Source organism: Musca vetustissima, unplaced genomic scaffold (assembly GCF_032173495.1).
Source record: "Musca vetustissima isolate MV318-11 ecotype Yass unplaced genomic scaffold, APGP_CSIRO_Mvet_v1 utg15951, whole genome shotgun sequence".
Lineage (NCBI taxonomy): Eukaryota > Metazoa > Arthropoda > Insecta > Diptera > Muscidae > Musca > Musca vetustissima.
The window spans coordinates 75450-99181 of NW_026877169.1; the positions used below are offsets into that span (position 1 = coordinate 75450).

General features: G+C 34.8%; 1 protein-coding gene across 1 annotated transcript; it reads right to left on the reverse strand.

The window, feature by feature from the left end:
- Positions 1 to 502: 502 nt before the first annotated feature.
- Positions 503 to 21739, reverse strand: LOC133321761 (peptidyl-prolyl cis-trans isomerase G). The gene is made up of 8 exons (XM_061530838.1): positions 21355 to 21739; positions 7045 to 7132; positions 6174 to 6203; positions 5969 to 6108; positions 5758 to 5908; positions 2612 to 2720; positions 2365 to 2544; positions 503 to 2299 (listed from the first exon to the last, which is right to left on the reverse strand). The coding sequence occupies exons 1-8, from the start codon at positions 21683 to 21685 to the stop codon at positions 503 to 505; spliced, it is 2826 nt and encodes a 941-aa protein (XP_061386822.1). The 5' UTR covers positions 21686 to 21739.
- Positions 21740 to 23732: the final 1993 nt, after the last annotated feature.

Here is a 23732-nt window from a genome sequence, read left to right on the forward strand (position 1 = left end):
TCTTTTCTTCGAACTGTCGATATAAATAATTAGTGTACCTATTCGGATCTGTCGCATCAACGCCGTTAAACGCGACAAAAGTCCGATTATTCGTCAATTTTGTCAATATTATATTTCATGATGAGCGTTAAAATCGCCACGGTAGCAAACTGTATAATTTTAAAAACTATTACAACAAATTTCCAAATATATAACCTACAAATAAAAATTAATCAATTTTTTTATTTCACAAGAACAATTCGTATCAAGGTATTATTTATTGTTTTTGTTGTGTTTTTATTTTATGTAATTCCATTTTATTTATTCATTTAAAAGCCAGTACATATGTAAAATAACTGAAATATTCAAAGAATATATAATAATTATATAATATCCCATGGGAATTTCTCATATTCAATCCAAATACACATTCACACAAAAAGATAAGAAAATTAAGAAAATACATTAAAAATTTCTAACAAAAAAAGAGGGTGGGAGAAACCAATTTCATTCCTATTTTCATTTATTCGGCATCTGACACGGACGATCTTGTATGTTTTTTGGACTTCTTACGTTTCTTCTTCTTTTCACGTGACTTCTCATCGTTATCGTCGCTGCCAGCCTTGGCATCTGTCGCAGTTCCAAGCTCCTTGAGTTTTTCATGTTCTTGGAGTTTTTTCAGTGTCTCCTCCTTTAGTCGTTCCAGTTCTTCAAGTTCGCGTGCGGTCTTTTCTTTCTCCATATCCTCGATACGTTGTTTCTCGGCTCGTTTCTCTTCTTCCTTAGCGATTTCTTTGCGCATATGTTCTTTGAACATCAACAATGCCTCGGCACGTTTTTGTTGTTTTTCACGAGCAGCCGCTTCCGTGCTACTTTCGGCTTGAGCCGCTGATGTAGAAGTTGAAGGTTCGGTATTTTTCTTTGGTGATTGTCGATCACTGGAACGTCTATTAGATCGAGAACGTCTTGGTGATCGGGACGATGATCGATTCTTTCGTCGTTGACGACTTGCAGAGCGGGATTTTGATCTAGAATGACGATCACGGCTACGATTGCGACTACGTTGACGATCATGACTATGATCACGATCCATGCGATCCTTGTCTCGTCTATCACGTCCTCGTCGTGCTGGCGAACCGCTGCGGGATCTGCTTCGGCTACGAGTTCTGTCACGTCGGTCGCGAGATCGACGATCACGTGAACGATCTACAGACGAACGACGTCGTATTGGCGAGAGTGGAAAACGGTTGCGGAACCGATCACCTGCAGAACGTGAACGACGCCGTCTATCATTGAAGGGATTATTTCTAAATGAATTGAAATTTCTACGACGCTGTGGTGAATTGAAGCCTTGTCGGCGACCTGCCATTCGTCTATCATTGCGTATCGGTGAACGGCGACGTCGTGAATTTGATCTGGATCTCGATCGGGATTTCGAACGAGAACGGCTGCGACTACGAGATTTTGTTCGTGATTTAGAACTAGAATTGTGCCTATTACGATTATCTCTTTCCTTGGTTTTGTCTTTTTCCTTTTCAGCAAGTTTTAGTTTTTCTTTTTCGCGCTCACGCTCACGTTCTTTTTCTTTTTCCTTCTCTCGTTCTTTTTCTCGCTCCTTTTCTTTTTCCCGTTCCTTTTCTTTTTCTCGTTCCTTTTCTTTTTCCCGTTCCTTTTCTTTTTCTCTTTCCTTTTCACGCTCTCTTTCTCGTTCACGTTCCTTTTCTCGTTCACGTTCATTTTCCCTCTCCCTTTTACGATCATTTTGTGTAAATCGCGAAACGGCAACCAATGCCGATTTTGGTCGTTTTGTTTCAGCAGCATCATCTCCTCCATCATCCTCCGCCTCACTATCGGATTGATGTTCATAGTCCAAGGCATTCAGATCCATCGATTTCTTACGTTCTTTATTACGCGATGGCACTTCATCATCTTTATTCGATTTTGAAACCGTGCGTGTTCTTTCAGAATCACGATGTCTTTCGCCCCTTTCACGATCACGTGTACGATCCCTCTCATCATGTCCACGATCATCACGACGTCTACGATTATCATCCCTGCGGTCTGGTGAACCATCTTCGTTATTTTTACCACCATACGAACTGGCATGAGATAATTCAAAGAAGGATTTCTTCGGATTCTTGGCGGCTTCTTCGTGACGCTTTTTACGTTCTATTTCACGACGTCGTATTTCTTCCTCACGTATCTTTTTTTCTTCTTCGATTTTTTCCAAATCTGACATTTTAATAGTACGATTTTGTGCCCTCTTCCAATGTGGTGGTGTTGTACTGCGCGAACGAGAACGTGATGGGGTACGAAAACGCTAATTTTAAAAGAAATCTATAAATACCAGGGATCGTGACAGACTTCTAATTACAAAATACTTACGAAAACTCCTCTTCCTTTGATAATACGACCACTACGCGATGTGGGCACATTTTTCTTGGACCAACCAAAAGCATTACGTCCCTCCGTCTTACCAGCACGCTCACGTGAATTGTCACGACGATCTTCCTTATCGTGATTACGTTTTGAACCATCATCACGTAGCAAAAATTTGTTAGAAACCTAAAAGAATCAAAATATATTACAATTAATCTCAGATTTAAGGGCATTGAAGAGAATGTTATAATACCTCTGGAATTTCCGATGGATCAATCTTTGTGACTGTCACTAATGGATGTAGTTCACCCTCGTCAAGATCTGAAGCTTCACCTTCTTCAGTTTCTTTGTCAGAATTTGATCTGAAAAATATAAAAGAAATTGTCATTGAAAATTCTACTCTTAGAATATGAGAACAGCTACGCGAAGTGGTAACGATGTTCCAGCACATTGTTCTTTTTGGCACTCTCAGGTTTTAATTTAATCTGGAACTATCAAAATCTCAGTTTTTAAGGTATTTTTTCAATAGACAACTATACGAACTCAGTTTTATGCAATATAAAAAATCCGACCTCAGTTTCTAAGGTTGTTGTTATAGCAGCTTATATGAATTATATTGTTTCCTGTTTAAATTCCATCTGGTTCCGTCCCCTCCACTGGCTGTAACCAATTGAATAAGTGCAGTGTGGTTGAGGGCCCGTACCACATGCTGGGCAGGCATCCTGCAGCTGGTCATCAATCTGTGCCCAATACGAATTGAGATGACTGCACCATCCTGAACGTAATTCGGCCAAAACTACTCTGGTTTTTCTGGCCAGCTGACGTTCTTCAGCTGCTATGGGTGGGGGGGTGAGCTCCGAGGACGGCATTTAATGTGTAACCGTTCAGCGCTGCGGCTACTGCATCAGTATGAATACCATTCAGACCTGCTCGATAGGCAACTCGTGGGTGGCTATCGACAAGTTGAGGACGTTGGTAAAGTACTCGACTCCTGGCTCGTTCAGCTGTTTCAACACACACATAGATATTCCGTCAGGGCCCAACGCTTTGGATGACTTCGCGCTATTGAAAAAATCCGACCTCAGTTCCTGAGGTATATTTTGCTATAGAATAAATCCGACTCCAGTTTCTGAGTTTATTCTATAAAAAATCCGACTCCAGTTTCTAAGGTTTTAGTTTCAGTTTTTTTCTATAGAGAAAAATCAGACTTCAGTTTCAGAGTTATTTCTTGCTATAGAAAACTATGCGAACTCAGTTTTTTGCTATAGAACAAAAGCCGAACCCAGTTTCTTTGGTATTTTTGCTATAGAACAAAATCCGACCTATGTTTCTGAAGTATTTTTTGCTATAGAAACAATCCGACCTCAGATCCTGAGTTTTTTTTTTAAGAAAAATCCGACTATAGATAAAAATCCCACCTCAGCTCATGAGGTATTTTTTCTATAGAAAAAAATCCGACCTCAGCTCATTAGGTATTTTTTTCTATAGAAAACAATCCGACCTCAGTTCATGAGGTATTTTTTCTATAGAAAACAATCCGACCTAAGTTCCTGAGGTTTTTTTCTATAGAAAAAAAATCCGATCTCATTTCCTGAGGTTTTTTTTCTATAGAAAAAAATCCGATCTCAGTTCCGGAGGTTTTTTTCTGTAGAAATAAATCCGACCTCACTTCCTGAGGTTTTTTTCTATAGGCTGGGCAACTGCATATGTATGAATGGTATTCAGACTGATAGGCCTGTTGATCTGTTCACACTTCTATATTTGGATCTCTCTCGCTCTCTTTCTAAGTCATGAAAATCTCTCCTGTCGTGCCTTGGGGTTTGGGAATCCGGATTACGCAATGACAGGGGGTTCCCGACGATAATACTCAAACAGGTACTGCATCGACCAAATTTCATTGTGTTCCGATGAACGGTTATGGTTTCAGCCTCTTCATGAAGATGGTTCATTGATGTCATGAGAAGATATCCTATGGCAGTTATGAGAGGCAGGCCTGAATCTTCTTCTGTTTAACACTTACATTCGCAAATCTTACTGGACCCATATACCACTAGCCGACACATAGCAAGAGGTCTATGTGGACACACCCTATAACTGTCCTGAGGACGACATTCTGGCAGTTGCGTTTCACTTTCCTTAGCTTAACATAAAAACCAAAAACCAAATTTCGTTCAAATCGAAAGATATATAGGGACTTTGGTGCACCATTTACATAAAATCGGACGATACTATATATGGGAGCTATATATAAATCTGAACCGATGTTCAGGAAACTTAACACACATCATTCTAGGTCTAATTCATTACGATGTGCCAAATTTCGTGCAAATCGAAAGATATATAGGGACTTTGGTGCACCATTTACATAAAATCGGACGATACTATATATGGGAGCTATATCTAAAACTGAACCGATTTTCAGTAAACTTAACACACATCATTCTAGGTCTAATTCATTACGATGTGCCAAATTTCGTGCAAATCGAAAGATATATAGGGACTTTGGTGCACCATTTACATAAAATCGGACGATACTATATATGGGAGCTATATCTAAAACTGAACCGATTTTCAGTAAACTTAACACACATCATTCTAGACCTAATTCATTATTCTGTGCCAAATTTCGTGCAAATCGCAAGACTTTGGTGCACCATTGTGCACCATTTACATAAAATCGGACGACACTATATATGGGAGCTATACCTAAATCTGAACCGATGTTCAGGAAACTTAACACACATCATTCTAGGTCTAATTCATTACGATGTGCCAAATTTCGTGCAAATCGAAAGATATATAGGGACTTTGGTGCACCATTTACATAAAATCGGACGATACTATATATGGGAGCTATATCTAAAACTGAACCGATTTTCAGTAAACTTAACACACATCATTCTAGACCTAATTCATTATGCTGTGCCAAATTTCGTGCAAATCGCACGACTTTGGTGCACCATTTACATTAAATCGGACGAAAATTTATATGGGAGATATATACAAATCTAAACCGATTTGCAGGAAACTTCACACACATCATTCTATACCTAATTCATTACGCTGTGCCAAATTTCGAGCAAATCGAAAGATATATAGGGACTTTGGTGGACCATTTACGTTAAATCGGACGATAATATATATGGGAGCTATTTTTGCCAATTTCAATAGGGTTCGTCCTCGGGCCAAATAAGTGACCTATGCCAAATTTCATCCAGTTATTGCAGTTCTAAGGGCGGAATTTTTGGAAGGTCTGAATCTTCTTCTGCTTAACACTTACATTCGGAAAGCACTCGCCTCATATACCTCTAACCGACTACAATATGTCCACCAACCGACATATTGTATATCGGAGAATATTTGTAAATAAAACTGATCTAAAATACGTTTTCAACTTACTTATCTTTATCCTCGGATTTGGATCGTTTTTTATCCTTCTTTTTCTTTTTCTCCTTACGTTTAGATTGCTTCTCATCATCGGAATCACTGGCAGCCGATTTGTCATCATCCGATGAAGCGGCACGTTTCTTTTTCTTCTTATCTTTTTTAACTGTAAAAAAACAAGACACAAATTACAAACATATCCAACGTTCAATGTTGCTCAACATACTTTTAATCTGTTTTATCAATTCGCCACAATTGGCTACAATAACATCTTGCAATGGTCTGGAATTACGATCAACTGGCAAATCTTCAATTTGACGTACTAATTCTTGTCCCGATACAACTTGACCGAAAACAACATGGACACTAAAAAGAAGTAAACCAAAACAGGTTAGTGAATAAAATTGAATTGGGATCGATTTTAAACTTACTTGTCCAAATGTGGTGCAGGTTGTGTAGTACTATAATGAAAAACAGAAGAAGAGAAAAAGTTTCTTTACACTTTGTCATATTTTACAACAGTTCAACAGTAGGTAGTAGGTTTGTTTGTTTTTTTGGCTATTTTTTTGGTCTCGATTGAAATGGCTGAAGTAGAACACTTATAATTGTTTCTAACATTTTTTGTTTGGTAATTTTTTTGTGGTGGATATGAATGCAAAATAATTTCTACATTATAGCAATAACTAGTTTCCAATGGGCGCAAAAGCATCTCTTCTGATGGGAGATCATCATCTTTTTTGTTGTTGATGTTGTGTAGTTATAACAGCATTTTTGGAAACCAAGAAAAGTGATGTCTGCGTATGTGTATGGCCACACACACACCCTCAATTATAGTTGGATTTGAGAATCCTCCAATAAGTCTCACACCTAGAACCATTTGGCAGCAAACACACGTCACAAAGCATGTTCAACGTGCCAACAAAATATCCAGTGATTAGAAATCAAACTCCATAGATGCATGCAATCTGGATAGATATACTCCTCCTGTTGTCCTCAGCCATAAAAATCCTGACATTATGATTATGTGGAGGGGGGAGGGGTGCATTGATTGCAGTTACCCTGCTCTAAAGCTCATGACGTGGTGGTCATCATTTTGCTAAATTAATTAACAAATCATTAAATATTATAGTACAATAGTAGCAAACAACAAACATTATTGTGATGATTAATATTCTTGAAAAAAAAAATATATACAAAAATAATACAAAAATTGGAATATAAACTTTGCTGTAAGTAAACTGTAGATTAATTGGCCGCAATATCTGCAAATTATATGAACATTTCACATATGTTGCTACTTACATAAAAAATTGTGAGCCATTGGTATTTTTACCACGATTGGCCATGGACAACAAAAAAGGACGATCATGTTTTATATCAAATGTTTCGTCTGAAATTAAAAAATATGTTTTATTAATTAATATTATTATTTAATATTATTTAGAATCGAGAAAATTTTTATTTAAATTCTCATCCGTCCGTCTGTCTGTCCTTGTCAAATTGTAAACAAAGTACAGGTCGCATTTATGATTCGAATTGGATGAAATTTGGCATAGGTCAATTATTTGACCCAAGGACGAACCCTATTGAAATTGGGAAAAATCGGTTCAGATTTAGATATAGCTCCCATATATAGTATCGTCCGATTTTATGTAAATGGTGCATCAAAGTCTCTTTATATCTTTCGATTTGCACAAAATTTGGCGTAGCGTACTGAATTAAGTGCAGAATGATGTGTGTTATGTTTCCTGAAAATCGGTTCAGATTTAGATATAGCTCCCATTTATATTTTAGTCCGATTTAATGTAAATGGTGCACCAAAGTGCCTATATATTTTTCGATTTGCACGAAATTTGGCACAGCACAGGGATGTGAAATGAAATTATTCAAATTGTACTGGCTTTCAATAAAAAGTTTACTTTTTTTCAGTCCGATTGTACTTTTAAATATTTTTTAATAAAATTTTTGTTATTAACAATTAATAATAATAAAGAATTCATTTTTATATACTTATAGATAAGATGAACACTTGTTCTACGTACATTTAAGTCTTATATATAAAGATTTTTTAAGAACACAATTCTATTCGGTTTTAGATCGAAATAAAAAGATCAATTAATTAAAACTTTTTTGCAACATATTCTTATGTATCGTTGTTTAATAATATTTTGATATGAAAATACTCTTTCCTCATTTGTAGATGTATGTGGAATATATAAAAACCCTCTAAAATTTGTGATAGATAAGGAAACATATCTTCGTTTAGTTCATTTTTCACTTCAGCCACCTTTGACCTACAAGTGCATATATTGTCGTTTTTAAAAGACTTAATAAATTCTACGTGCATTCTGGCATCCTCAGACTGCATTTATAATTTGATATTATTTATAATTTTTAGTACACATTGTAAGAACAGAAATAACAGTAACAAGTGAAAAAAGCTTTAAGTTCGGCCGGGCCGAACTTTGGATACTCTGCACCGTAGGTATACTGAGAATTTCGAACCCAATATTTTAGTTTTGTATCTCCATTCTTTTCTTCAGGAGGTATGATTAAATGTAGTAGATGCCTAAACGCCTGCCGATATATTTCATTATCGTAAGGTTCGAGTTTTTTATCGCGATATCTTTAGATGACGGAATGAACAATAGATGGTTAAATCGTCTTAAAATTCCACACTTTGTAGGGTAAAAACTGATTATTCCGAGTAACGAATATCCCCCATACTATGGCAGAATACGCCTATATGGGGACAAACCCAACACACGGAAAAAATAGCTAGCTATTTTAGTATAAAAAGGGGGTTATATGGGGACTACCCCATATACTGAAGTACACCATAAAACACTGAAAATTGGGGTTACCGTTATATGGGGGCTACAAGAAAAAGTGAACCTATATTTATAATTTTGGTACCCAATGTATCAATGTTCAGCGTATTCGGTTGAAAAACGCACTCAAGAACCCCAAAATACCGATGGTGGGTTACCCTAATATGGTAGCTATGCCTAAACGTGGACCGATATAGCACATCTTCGAAGCTGACCTGCCTGCAGACAAAAGAGGTCTATATGCGACTTTGGCGATCTACCTCAATTAGCTTAGATGCTAGAGTGATTACAACAGACAGACGGGTCGGAAATGATTAGTTCGATGAGTTACAAACGGAAATATAAAATTAATATACCCTGCATACTATGGTGGAGGGTATAAAAAGGTTTGAAAATTCTGAAATAATAGAATTCAGCCTTAACGTTTGGAAATCAGCTTCAAAATTGTTTCAACAACTTCTTGCGCCAAAATTGTTTCAATAACTTCTTGACGTGAAAGCCATCGAGTTGTTGAGTATTTAAAAAAATATGAATTATTCCTGAACCATTGAAAAATCATCTCTCTCATAGAACTGTTGCAGAAATAATAATTAATGTTTTTACTGCATTTATCAATCTGATCGGAATTTTGAGGCGGCACGTTTAATCTATGGCAAATTCATCCATTCGTAACGACAGCGGGGGAAGGCGATTCATTTCATATTGTATGTTTAAGCACTTATAATACTTTTAAGTGAGAATAATTTGATACAGTTTAGAAATAGTGCTGAATATGTCATTGGGGTGCTATTGTATTTTTGACTTCCAAATAGTGCTAAAATCAGTACAATTGTACCAACTTTTGCATCCCTGGCACAGCATAATGAATTAGGTCTAGAATGTGTGTTAAGTTTCCTGAACATCGGTTCAGATTTAGATATAGCTCCCGTATATAGTATCGTCCGATTTAATGTAAATGGTGCACCAAAGTCCCTTAATATCTATCGATTTGCACGAAATTTGGCACAGCGTTCTGAATTAGGTCTAGAATGTGTGTTAAGTTTCCTGAAAATCACCCATATATATTTTCGTCCGATTTAATGTAAATGGTGCACCAAAGTACCTAAATATCTATCGATTTGCACGAAATTTGGCACAGCGTCTAGAATGATGTGTGTTAAGTTTCCTGAAATCGTTGGAATCGGTTCAGATTTGGATATAGCTTATATATCTGACGAAATGAGGAATTTAGTATAGGTTGCAGAATGACATGTTTATGGATCCAATTTCATTTTACTGGTGCTTTAAAAATTCTACGTAATATTTGTTTTATCCTTCACCAAAACGAAAGACTTAATTAAGCTCTTGGGACGTCAAATCATTCCAAAATATATTTTTGGAAGGTACCGTATATGGTAGTTATTTCAAAATATAGAACATTTCCTACAAAAATGGTTTACCTCCTATGAAATTGGAATGACAAAACAAGGACCGATGTATCCCATATTCTATATCAAACATCTTAAATGTCTGCATCTCCATGCTTAAATGAGTTTAAAAATGGATGTGAAAATAAAAACGATTTTAACTAGCGAAGACACAAACCGAATTATACACCACCATACAGTATAACAGTTATATTGATCAGTATAACACAATAGTGTGAAGTTAAAAACGAATTATATCAACGAAATTTAGTAAATTTATTTTATGAATCCTATCATGCAAAATCTGGGAGGGATAGGTCCATATGGAAGGTACCATTGTAAAGCCCACGAAGAGTACTTTAAGAAAAAATTATACCCAGATCATTTCATTTCGCAAAATTTTGAAAAAAATAATTTTTAATTTTTTTCAAGAAGTTATCATCGAATGCCACTGTGCAAAATCTGGGAGGGATAGGTCCATACGGAAGGTACCATTGGAAAGCCCACGAAGAGTACTTTAAGAAAAAATTATACCCAGATCATTTCATTTCGGAAATTTTGAAAAAAAAAAAAATAATTTTCATTTTTTTCAAGAAGTTATCATCGAATGCCACTGTGCAAAATCTAGGAGGGATAGGTCCATATGGAAGGTACCATTGGAAAGCCCACGAAGAGTACTTTAAGAAAAAATTATACCCAGATCATTTCATTTCGGAAATTTTGAAAAAAAATAATTTTCATTTTTTTCAAGAAGTTATCATCGAATGCCACTGTGCAAAATCTGGGAGGGATAGGTCCATATGGAAGGTACCATTGGAAAGCCCACGAAGAGTACTTTAAGAAAAAATTATACCCAGATCATTTCATTTCGGAAATTTTGAAAAAAATAATTTTTAATTTTTTTCAAGAAGTTATCATCGAATGCCACTGTGCAAAATCTGGGAGGGATAGGTCCATATGGAAGGTACCATTGGAAAGCCCACGAAGAGTACTTTAAGAAAAAATTATACCCAGATCATTTCATTTCGGAAATTTTGAAAAAAATAATTTTTAATTTTTTTCAAGAAGTTATCATCGAATGCCACTGTGCAAAATCTGGGAGGGATAGGTCCATATGGAAGGTACCATTGGAAAGCCCACGAAGAGCACTTTAAGAAAAAATTATACCCAGATCATTTCATTTCGTAAATTTTTAAAAAAATAATTTTTAATTTTTTTCAAGAAGTTATCATCGAATGTCACTGTGCAAAATCTGGGAAGGATAGGTCCATACGGAAGGTACCATTGGAAAGCCCACGAAGAGTACTTTAAGAAAAAATTATACCCAGATCATTTAATTTCGGAAATTTTGAAAAAAAATAATTTTTATTTTTTTTTCAAGAAGTTATCATCGAATGCCACTGTGCAAAATCTAGGAGGGATAGGTCCATATGGAAGGTACCATTGGAAAGCCCACGAAGACTACTTTAAGAAAAAACTATACCCAGATCATTTCATTTCAGAAATTTTGCAAAAAAAAATTTTAATTTTTTCAAGAAGTTATCATCGAATGCCACTGTGCAAAATCTGGGAGGGATAGGTCCATATGGAAGGTACCATTGGAAAGCCCACGAAGAGTACTTTAAGAAAAAATTATACCCAGATCATTTCATTTCGGAAATTTTGAAAAAAATAATTTTTAATTTTTTTCAAGAAGTTATCATCGAATGCCACTGTGCAAAATCTGGGAGGGATAGGTCCATATGGAAGGTACCATTGGAAAGCCCACGAAGAGTACTTTAAGAAAAAATTATACCCAGATCATTTCATTTCGGAAATTTTGAAAAAAATAATTTTTAATTTTTTTCAAGAAGTTATCATCGAATGCCACTGTGCAAAATCTGGGAGGGATAGGTCCATATGGAAGGTACCATTGGAAAGCCCTCGAAGAGTACTTTAAGAAAAAACTATACCCAGATCATTTCATTTCGGAAATTTTGAAAAAAAAAAATTTTAATTTTTTCAAAAAGTTATCATCGAATGCCACTGTGCAAAATCTGGGAGGGATAGGTCCATATGGAAGGTACCATTGGAAAGCCCACGAAGAGTACTTTAAGAAAAAATTATACCCAGATCATTTCATTTCGGAAATTTTGAAAAAAAAAGTAATTTTCATTTTTTCAAGAAGTTATCATCGAATGCCACTGTGCAAAATCTGGGAGGGATAGGTCCATACGGAAGGTACCATTGGAAAGCCCACGAAGAGTACTTTAAGAAAAAATTATACCCAGATCATTTCATTTCGGAAATTTTGAAAAAAAAAATAATTTTTATTTTTTTTCAAGAAGTTATCATCGAATGCCACTGTGCAAAATCTAGGAGGGATAGGTCCATATGGAAGGTACCATTGGAAAGCCCACGAAGAGTACTTTAAGAAAAAATTATACACAGATCATTTCATTTCGGAAATTTTGAAAAAAATAATTTTTAATTTTTTTCAAGAAGTTATCATCGAATGCCACTGTGCAAAATCTGGGAGGGATAGGTCCATATGGAAGGTACCATTGGAAAGCCCACGAAGAGTACTTTAAGAAAAAATTATACCCAGATCATTTCATTTCGGAAATTTTGAAAAAAATAATTTTTAATTTTTTCAAGAAGTTATCATCGAATGCCACTGTGCAAAATCTGGGAGGGATAGGTCCATACGGAAGGTACCATTGGAAAGCCCACGAAGAGTACTTTAAGAAAAAATTATACCCAGATCATTTCATTTCGGAAATTTTGAAAAAAAAAATAATTTTTATTTTTTTTCAAGAAGTTATCATCGAATGCCACTGTGCAAAATCTAGGAGGGATAGGTCCATATGGATGGTACCATTGGAAAGCCCACGAAGAGTACTTTAAGAAAAAACTATACCCAGATCATTTCATTTCGGAAATTTTGCAAAAAAAAATTTTAATTTTTTCAAGAAGTTATCATCGAATGCCACTGTGCAAAATCTGGGAGGGATAGGTCCATATGGAAGGTACCATTGGAAAGCCCACGAAGAGTACTTTAAGAAAAAATTATACCCAGATCATTTCATTTCGGAAATTTTGAAAAAAAATAATTTTTAATTTTTTTCAAGAAGTTATCATCGAATGCCACTGTGCAAAATCTGGGAGGGATAGGTCCATATGGAAGGTACCATTGGAAAGCCCACGAAGAGTACTTTAAGAAAAAATTATACCCAGATCATTTTGAAAAAAAAATAATTTTAATTTTTTTCAAGAAGTTAAACGCTATATACCAGTTATATTCCAAAACAGTTTTTTTCTTTGTTTTTGTTTTTTTTTTTAATAGACATTCACTGTTGGCCAAAATTAAAGCTACTGAAATTGCGAACTGAATAAATGACCTGTAACTTTTTTAAAATACGTACATATACTTATACTGATAGTGTTTCAGAAATAAGTAGGTAATTTATTCACCCAAGAGGTATTGAATCTATAAGACGCTCAATTGATCAGGATTTGCAGGAGTCAGAACATTTTTCTCTATATGTGTACCAAAACATATAGAGAAAAATGTTCTGACTCCGAAACCGTTCGCGATCAAATTTTTGGTTGATGCGCGCAAATGTTATCGAGGTTTTAATTTTGGGCATAAGAAAAAAATCTTAAAATTACGCCGTTTATTATATTGACCAAAAACGTTGATATATATCTTCCTCCGTAAAATAAGAATATGAATATATTATATATATTATATATTATATGCACATCTTCGCGAAATATGAGAAAAATAAAAAAATATAGGAGATTACGTCAATATTTTCATTATATTAATGACATATACACACATAAAAATTAATTTAAAAATATCTACATAATCTAAACACCATGATGAATCAAATGATATCAAAATCACACAAGTCCGTGTAGCGGTTTCTAAATCACAGCGACAACAAAACAAGATATTGAGGAAAAATATTTGTTTTTGGTTCGGAAAAATAATGTCATCATATTAATTTTTTAATTTTATACAAGAAATTTCAGAAAAAAATATGTTGGGGTTATTCTGCTATTTTACCCGAATTTCGCCGAAAAATTGACATATATAATAATAATCAATTTTTGTGTATAAGTATACGCCTTGCGGTTTATATCAAGACCCTTCCGATAAATCTTAGAATTCTATAAATAGGAATAAATCCTAAAATAAAAAAAATATTATGAAATATACATTTTAAATTGCGTGTAAATCGCGTAACTCTCAAAATCATTTGATGCGCATGCGGTTTCCAGGAAGTGCTGAAGTTTATCTTCCAATCCATAGTTTTTTTGCGAAATTTCATTTGACGGCTAAGATGTGCCACACGTTACATTGAAGTACCCAAAAAATCGTAAAACGCGAATAATGTCCGAAAACTCCATATGCCATTAACGCGCATCCGATTTCGGTGTGCACCTTTTCGAAAAAGATCAAAATTCGTATGAGGTCATTTATTGAAGCGGAAATGATACACAGAAAACGCAAATAAATCCGCGATATTTTCAAAAACATTTTTTGCCAAATTTCGTGTTTTTGGAAGGCCAGTTCCCGCCGTTCTAGTAGACGGATTTTCACGAAGAAGATTTTATATCATCCGAAACATAAAAAACCTTATTGATCGCGGGTACCCATATCATTCAGTTGACAGATCTAAAAATTTGGTCGGAAAAATAGGTTTTTTAGAAATTTGATCGCACAATATTCGCACCTTCGGATGAGTATTACTCTGAAGCTGTGCATACTACATACACAAAAAAAATTGATTTTTTTTAAATATTTTTTTCAAATTACAATAAGGCTTATAACGTCCGGTATAACGAATGGTGTATTATCAGGCCTATTCGTTATAGCAAAAATTCGTTATATCGCAAATAACGAACGTTTTCCAAATTTATATACTAGGTATAATGAATTCCACAAAAAGGAATGGGCTAACCTTATAAAAAAATTGTAAACATGTTATTGTTGTTGTTGTGTTGAAAATGGATTAACATTAGCATTAACATTTAAAAACTTTGCGATATAACGAATTTTTTGCTATAACGAATAAGCCAGACAATACACCATTCGTTATACCGGACGTTGACTGTACAAGCCTTATTGTAATTTGAAAAAAAAAATATTTTAAAAAAATCGATTTTTGTAAATCCACGGACCAAAAATAAATAAAATACCATAAGATATGAATATACAGTGGTGGTCACATAATTAAAACATTTACTGTGGTAAACATTTTTTGGTCAGCCCTCGATCCGTTTGAAGTATATTTGAAAAATTTTTATTTCAGAACACTTTGATATACTGCACTTAAGAGATTTTGTGTGAAAATAAAAAAATATTCCTCGCTATTTTTCCATAAATAACGGTTTTTTTGAAAATATATCGACTTTGAAGTGGCCATATAATTAAAACATTGTGTGATTTTTTACTTTACTGAATTTTTTGAAAATATTTTTAAATAGCGTATATAGCGTTTAACTTCTTGAAAAAAATGAAAATTATTTTTTTTCAAAATTTCCGAAATGAAATGATCTGGGTATAATTTTTTCTTAAAGTACTCTTCGTGGGCTTTCCAATGGTACCTTCCATATGGACCTATCCCTCCCAGATTTTGCACAGTGGCATTCGATGATAACTTCTTGAAAAAATGAAAATTATTTTTTTTTCAAAATTTCCGAAATGAAATGATCTGGGTATAATTTTTTCTTAAAGTACTCTTCGTGGGCTTTCCAATGGTACCTTCCATATGGACCTATCCCTCCTAGATTTTGCACAGTGGCATTCGATGATAACTTCTTGAAAAAAAATAAAAATTATTTTTTTTTTCAAAATTTCCGAAATGAAATGATCTGGGTATAATTTTTTCTTAAAGTACTCTTCGTGGGCTTTCCAATGGTACCTTCCATATGGACCTATCCCTCCCAGATTTTGCACAGTGGCATTCGATGATAACTTCTTGAAAAAATGAAAATTATTTTTTTTTCAAAATTTCCGAAATGAAATGATCTGGGTATAATTTTTTCTTAAAGTACTCTTCGTGGGCTTTCCAATGGTACCTTCCATATGGACCTATCCCTCCCAGATTTTGCACAGTGGCATTCGATGATAACTTCTTGAAAAAAATTAAAAATTTTTTTTTTGCAAAATTTCCGAAATGAAATGATCTGGGTATAATTTTTTCTTAAAGTACTCTTCGTGGGCTTTCCAATGGTACCTTCCATATGGACCTATCCCTCCCAGATTTTGCACAGTGGCATTCGATGATAACTTCTTGAAAAAATTAAAATTTTTTTTTGCAAAATTTCTGAAATGAAATGATCTGGGTATAGTTTTTTCTTAAAGTAGTCTTCGTGGGCTTTCCAATGGTACCTTCCATATGGACCTATCCCTCCTAGATTTTGCACAGTGGCATTCGATGATAACTTCTTGAAAAAAAATAAAAATTATTTTTTTTCAAAATTTCCGAAATGAAATGATCTGGGTATAATTTTTTCTTAAAGTACTCTTCGTGGGCTTTCCAATGGTACCTTCCGTATGGACCTATCCTTCCCAGATTTTGCACAGTGACATTCGATGATAACTTCTTGAAAAAAATTAAAAATTATTTTTTTAAAAATTTACGAAATGAAATGATCTGGGTATAATTTTTTCTTAAAGTGCTCTTCGTGGGCTTTCCAATGGTACCTTCCATATGGACCTATCCCTCCCAGATTTTGCACAGTGGCATTCGATGATAACTTCTTGAAAAAAATTAAAAATTATTTTTTTCAAAATTTCCGAAATGAAATGATCTGGGTATAATTTTTTCTTAAAGTACTCTTCGTGGGCTTTCCAATGGTACCTTCCATATGGACCTATCCCTCCCAGATTTTGCACAGTGGCATTCGATGATAACTTCTTGAAAAAAATTAAAAATTATTTTTTTCAAAATTTCCGAAATGAAATGATCTGGGTATAATTTTTTCTTAAAGTACTCTTCGTGGGCTTTCCAATGGTACCTTCCATATGGACCTATCCCTCCCAGATTTTGCACAGTGGCATTCGATGATAACTTCTTGAAAAAAATGAAAATTATTTTTTTTTTCAAAATTTCCGAAATGAAATGATCTGGGTATAATTTTTTCTTAAAGTACTCTTCGTGGGCTTTCCAATGGTACCTTCCATATGGACCTATCCCTCCCAGATTTTGCACAGTGGCATTCGATGATAACTTCTTGAAAAAATGAAAATTATTTTTTTTTTCAAAATTTCCGAAATGAAATGATCTGGGTATAATTTTTTCTTAAAGTACTCTTCGTGGGCTTTCCAATGGTACCTTCCATATGGACCTATCCCTCCCAGATTTTGCACAGTGGCATTCGATGATAACTTCTTGAAAAAATTAAAATTTTTTTTTTGCAAAATTTCTGAAATGAAATGATCTGGGTATAGTTTTTTCTTAAAGTACTCTTCGTGGGCTTTCCAATGGTACCTTCCATATGGACCTATCCCTCCTAGATTTTGCACAGTGGCATTCGATGATAACTTCTTGAAAAAAAATAAAAATTATTTTTTTTCAAAATTTCCGAAATGAAATGATCTGGGTATAATTTTTTCTTAAAGTACTCTTCGTGGGCTTTCCAATGGTACCTTCCGTATGGACCTATCCCTCCCAGATTTTGCACAGTGGCATTCGATGATAACTTCTTGAAAAAATGAAAATTATTTTTTTTTTCAAAATTTCCGAAATGAAATGATCTGGGTATAATTTTTTCTTAAAGTACTCTTCGTGGGCTTTCCAATGGTACCTTCCGTATGGACCTATCCCTCCCACATTTTGCACAGTGGCATTCGATGATAACTTCTTGAAAAAAAATAAAAATTATTTTTTTTTTCAAAATTTCCGAAATGAAATGATCTGGGTATAATTTTTTCTTAAAGTACTCTTCGTGGGCTTTCCAATGGTACCTTCCATATGGACCTATCCCTCCCAGATTTTGCACAGTGGCATTCGATGATAACTTCTTGAAAAAAATTAAAAATTATTTTTTTCAAAATTTCCGAAATGAAATGATCTGGGTATAATTTTTTCTTAAAGTACTCTTCGTGGGCTTTCCAATGGTACCTTCCATATGGACCTATCCCTCCCAGATTTTGCACAGTGGCATTCGATGATAACTTCTTGAAAAAATGAAAATTATTTTTTTTTCAAAATTTCCGAAATGAAATGATCTGGGTATAATTTTTTCTTAAAGTACTCTTCGTGGGCTTTCCAATGGTACCTTCCATATGGACCTATCCCTCCCAGATTTTGCACAGTGGCATTCGATGATAACTTCTTGAAAAAAATTAAAAATTATTTTTTTCAAAATTTCCGAAATGAAATGATCTGGGTATAATTTTTTCTTAAAGTACTCTTCGTGGGCTTTCCAATGGTACCTTCCATATGGACCTATCCCTCCCAGATTTTGCACAGTGGCATTCGATGATAACTTCTTGAAAAAAAATGAAAATTATTTTTTTTTCAAAATTTCCGAAATGAAATGATCTGGGTATAATTTTTTCTTAAAGTACTCTTCGTGGGCTTTCCAATGGTACCTTCCATATGGACCTATCCCTCCCAGATTTTGCACAGTGGCATTCGATGATAACTTCTTGAAAAAAATTAAAAATTATTTTTTTCAAAATTTCCGAAATGAAATGATCTGGGTATAATTTTTTCTTAAAGTACTCTTCGTGGGCTTTCCAATGGTACCTTCCATATGGACCTATCCCTCCTAGATTTTGCACAGTGGCATTCGATGATAACTTCTTGAAAAAAAATAAAAATTATTTTTTTTTTCAAAATTTCCGAAATGAAATGATCTGGGTATATTTTTTTCTTAAAGTACTCTTCGTGGGCTTTCCAATGGTACCTTCCGTATGGACCTATCCCTCCCAGATTTTGCACAGTGGCATTCGATGATAACTTCTTGAAAAAAATTAAAAATTATTTTTTTCAAAATTTTGCGAAATGAAATGATCTGGGTATAATTTTTTCTTAAAGTACTCTTCGTGGGCTTTCCAATGGTAACTTCCATATGGACCTATCCCTCCCAGATTTTGCATAGTGGCATTCGATGTTAACTTTTTGAAAAAATTAAAATTTTTTTTTTCAAAATTTCCGAAATGAAATGATCTGGGTATAGTTTTTTCTTAAAGTACTCTTCGAGGGCTTTCCAATGGTACCTTCCGTATGGACCTATCCTTCCCAGATTTTGCACAGTGACATTCGATGATAACTTCTTGAAAAAAATTAAAAATTATTTTTTTAAACATTTACGAAATGAAATGATCTGGGTATAATTTTTTCTTAAAGTACTCTTCGTGGGCTTTCCAATGGTACCTTCCATATGGACCTATCCCTCCCAGATTTTGCATGATAGGATTCATAAAATAAATTTACTAAATTTCGTTGATATAATTCGTTTTTAACTTCACACTATTGTGTTATACTGATCAATATAACTGTTATACTGTATGGTGGTGTATAATTCGGTTTGTGTCTTCGCTAGTTAAAATCGTTTTTATTTTCACATCCATAGTTTAAAAGACGTTCTAGAGGACCTAATCAAAACAAGGCGCTAACCTTTTATAAATTAATAGGCTGGTCGGTGATGTGGTTTCCGAATGAAAGTGATACGCAGTGAAAGAATATTCAAACCTGTCAGAATGACCCCCCTCCTTCATGACTCCAGTGTACCATCTGCATGAGGGACGCAGTGGAAAACCCCTGTGATAGCCTTATGGACAGAACTCCCTCACCCAGGAGCTGTCCCGATAAGCACGAATAGTCTCAGCTCGGCTCAGGGGGTGAGTATCGAAGGAAATGACCGAGTGCCTATGATCCCTGAGCTGACGAGGAGAGAATGGCGCCTCTAAATAACCATCTGAAAGGTTTGGATCACTACCTCTCAAAGTGACCCCCATAACGCTGTGTGTCATGCGACCTCGTGTCCATCAGCGTTCTATGGTTTGCAGTCAGGGTCCCGACTAAATTAGAAGGGAGCCTTGTTGATACCTGGGCGCCTCAACAATTTCATTCAGGCTTAGCTGCCAAGTCCTTGCCATGGTTAGAGGTTATGCCATGGTTGATCTCAATCCCTCACAAACAGCACATTCTATGGAGCCGAATAAATAAAACACCTAGAAAGGTGATGCATGAGACTTCTAAGCCCTCAGAACCCCCAAAGGTAAACTTAGTACTGAGACGTCCCAGGCATCAGCATCCACAAAGACGGAATGTAGGGGATTGTCGAAGCCAGCCCGAAGGAGAGCCCGTAAAAAGGGATCCAAGTAGGCTGATAAGGCACAACCACCCTCTGTCAATCAATTGTCGGCTCGATACATAACACGTATTCTGCATGTGGACTATGATCACACGACATGTTGCACCGTTCCAACTGTTCAGCTAAGCCGACTCACCTATCATCAAATACCTTATGGACACAGCCTATTCAGGTTGCTACAATTTCGAATTTTGAGATAGAGGAATCAGAACCAGACAATTCGTAACCAATGCTATGTATTGTGTTGCTACAACAACAACTACTGGGGATAGTCTCGCTGAAGAAGTCAAAGTAGGTCTTTGCCCTGGCATTCTTCGCTGGCTTCAATGGTGAGACAAGCCTGCACAAGCTTAAGGAACGATGTGGAACTTTAGACAAATACTCATCTCCGGATGATTCAGAATATGCATAGATTTCGAAAGTCCTTAAAACTTTAAATGATTTAACGCTACAACTTCACAAACCGTAAACTGTGGTTGTGTACCTCCTCGATGAGAAGAGAGGATCAGTTACCATTACTTTTCCTTCCAGTCCATTTTAAGATCAATGCAACACTATTATTGGAATTTTCGGATGTAGATATAATAGTCTAGATAATATCGGATATATTTTACTGAAACCTCCCTCACTCGTATACAAATCATGGCATACCCACTCGTGTGGAATACAATACCCTCCTTCAATTAATTTGTTTTGTGTATCAAATATGTACCTACAGCGAATGCGATTAAAGCCGTGACGTTTGTGGGATGGTGTCAACCCTTTGAAGGATAGCAGTCTTGCATATGTGAGCATGCATCAATAAAATGCACAAAGTGCCATGGCAACGTATACAGCAATTAATGTATCTACTATTTGCGCATTACATTTACAAATTATAATAACAACACACATATTTGTAATATTTCTTTATTTTAAATGATTTGTATGGTATTACTAAATAGTAGTAATAGGTACCCACCCACATCATTTTTTATATAACTCGAAAAAAGTCAAAACCCCCAATAACCCTTGCTAACAACTATCAAGACAATTGCAACAAAAATACTTACCCTCAAATGTTCCACCATATATTGATTCTCCGCCCGTACCATTGCCGGCTGAGAAATCACCCGATTGTATCATAAAATCTTTGACCACACGATGAAAGATGACATTCTTGTAATGCAAGGGTTTTTCCGTTACAATGCCGATACCCTTTTCACCGGTACACAAGGCACGAAAATTTTCCGCGGTTTTTGGTGCCACATCCGAATACAATTCAAATACAATACGACCTATATTCAATCGATCCAGTGCAATATCGAAGAAACAACGCGGTCTCACAATACCACCACCGCCATCACCACCAGCGTTATTGCCCTCTCCATTTGTCACCGTCATGGTGCAAATATGGTTGGCAAATTATTGACAATTTTTCAAGTATTTATTTTCACAGACGTTTTGCTGTATTTTGTAATAATTTTTTGTTGAATTATGAGCACTTATTTTTCGCGAATAATTGTATATTTTTCACCAGCAAAATTTTCTTCACGACCTGATTTTTTTTCCTTCGTCTATAAATGTCAATTAACGTCGTGTTGCCAGATCTGAATTTGCCGACTGGTAACCATGACAATTTGACACACAAATATAGTTATTCGGTTTAACTTATTCTGTGTTTAGATGGTGCAGAATACGAGGCAAATTGTAAAGCAAATTATACTAGTCTGGGGAAAAAGAAATTCATTATTTTTTCGGCAGATGGATGTATTGATAGATTTCTCATAAAATGTCGATGAAACAATTTCAGATTTATGCTCGTTGGAAGGGTGACATTTCACAGTAAAAATAATTTCTTAGCTGTTTTTTTGTTTGGTGCATTCAATTGTGAGTTACATGGTGTTAAAAATGGAAGTGAACAAAGAGAAAATTTGGTTCATTTTACAGATTTTTCTGTGACAAAGGCTAAAATGCACGCCAAGCGGCTAACATTGTGAATGGTGTTTATGGTTCCGATACTGTAACGGCCAATTATGTGCAATTTTGGTTTCGTAGTTTCCGTTCAGGAATTTTTGATGTTAAAGATACACCTCGTACAGGTAGGCCGGTCGTCGAAAATATCAATAAAGTCGGAGAAATGATCGAAGTTGACTGACATGTAAGCAGTCGTAACATCGCCTAGGAGCTAAAAATCATCTATAATTGTTTTAAACTATTTACAAAAAAGAATAATAATAATGAATTTCTTTTTCCCCAAACTAATATTTTTATGACTATTTGAGATCTGCAAAATCTAAAAATGTTTACTATTTTTTTTTGTATTTATTTGTAATTGTAGTAAAAATGTTCATATTCTTGAGGGTTCCTGAAATTTATGGAATGTCAAGCTTTCTCTTCAAAATCGATTTGGGAATATGATTAACATATTGGGACTAAACGTCGTAGATTCTTACTTGTTCTGGAACGGAGCTATTATAATACCGTTGTATAGAGATAAATACAATTCTACTGAATATTACCGGGTAAATTTCTTCTGGTAATATTTATCCAGCACAGATCGAATAATTAAATAAATTTTATTCGTTAATACATTTGTAAAACATGACATAATTACTGAAGGTAGTTTCATGCAGACATATGGTTCCAATTTTTCATAAATTTACTTTTGACAACACTCAGCTTTCAAAATTTAAATGTAAATATCCTCCTTCGAAATGTACGCACAACACGTGTCCAGTGGCAATAATTACAAAATGTTTAATATTTTGAAGTCCTATGCCTCTATAATCTATAAATATAGGTTGCAGATCTGTAATTATAGCTTAAGAATGATGTGGATCAAAAAAATTAGATATTTATTACATTGCTTTTTACTGACCGAAAGTCCTGATTAAAAAATAAGTATGTCTGTACAAAGCATGTATGGGTATATACAATTATGAATAGAAGCGTCCATCCATTTTTGGATCAGCTGTTTTATGACCAAACACAAAAATTATTCAAAACATTTTTTTTTAATTTGCAAAGTTCAATTTGAAGTTAAGTTGTATAAAAATTAAAGAAAATGGAATAAAATTCGTAAGTGATGCAAAGTTTCATTAAATTAGAAACTAATTCATTATATATTTTTAGGCAAGTTCTAGATAGAGGGCAATGTATTGATGCAGGAAGCTTAAATGTTCCCGGGGAACATACCAAATCAATTTTTATTTTATTGTGCATTTTATTTTTAATATTAAATGCAATACAAATAATTGTGTTTGTCCTCTGTTTGTTTGTTTATTTTGGCGCAAATCAAATGTTTTCTTGAATCAGCTGTTTATTTGCTAAATCGTACTAAATGTTGTCTGTTTACTTTTCTCTGTATTATCGCAAAAGAGAGTAAAAAGGGCTTACTCTCTGAGCTAGAACTTACTTAATAAATGTTACTGAAAAGTAACCAGACACA

Bases quoted from the DNA above. Each gene is read 5' to 3' on its own strand.
- LOC133321761 (XM_061530838.1), bottom strand. From the start codon at position 21,685: ATGACGGTGACAAATGGAGAGGGCAATAACGCTGGTGGTGATGGCGGT. The intron at 5,909-5,968 runs GTATGTTGAGCA...GTTTTTTTACAG, and splicing joins ATTGATAAAACAGATTAAAA to TTAAAAAAGATAAGAAGAAA. The intron at 2,721-5,757 runs GTAAGTTGAAAA...TATATTTTTCAG, and splicing joins AAATCCGAGGATAAAGATAA to ATCAAATTCTGACAAAGAAA.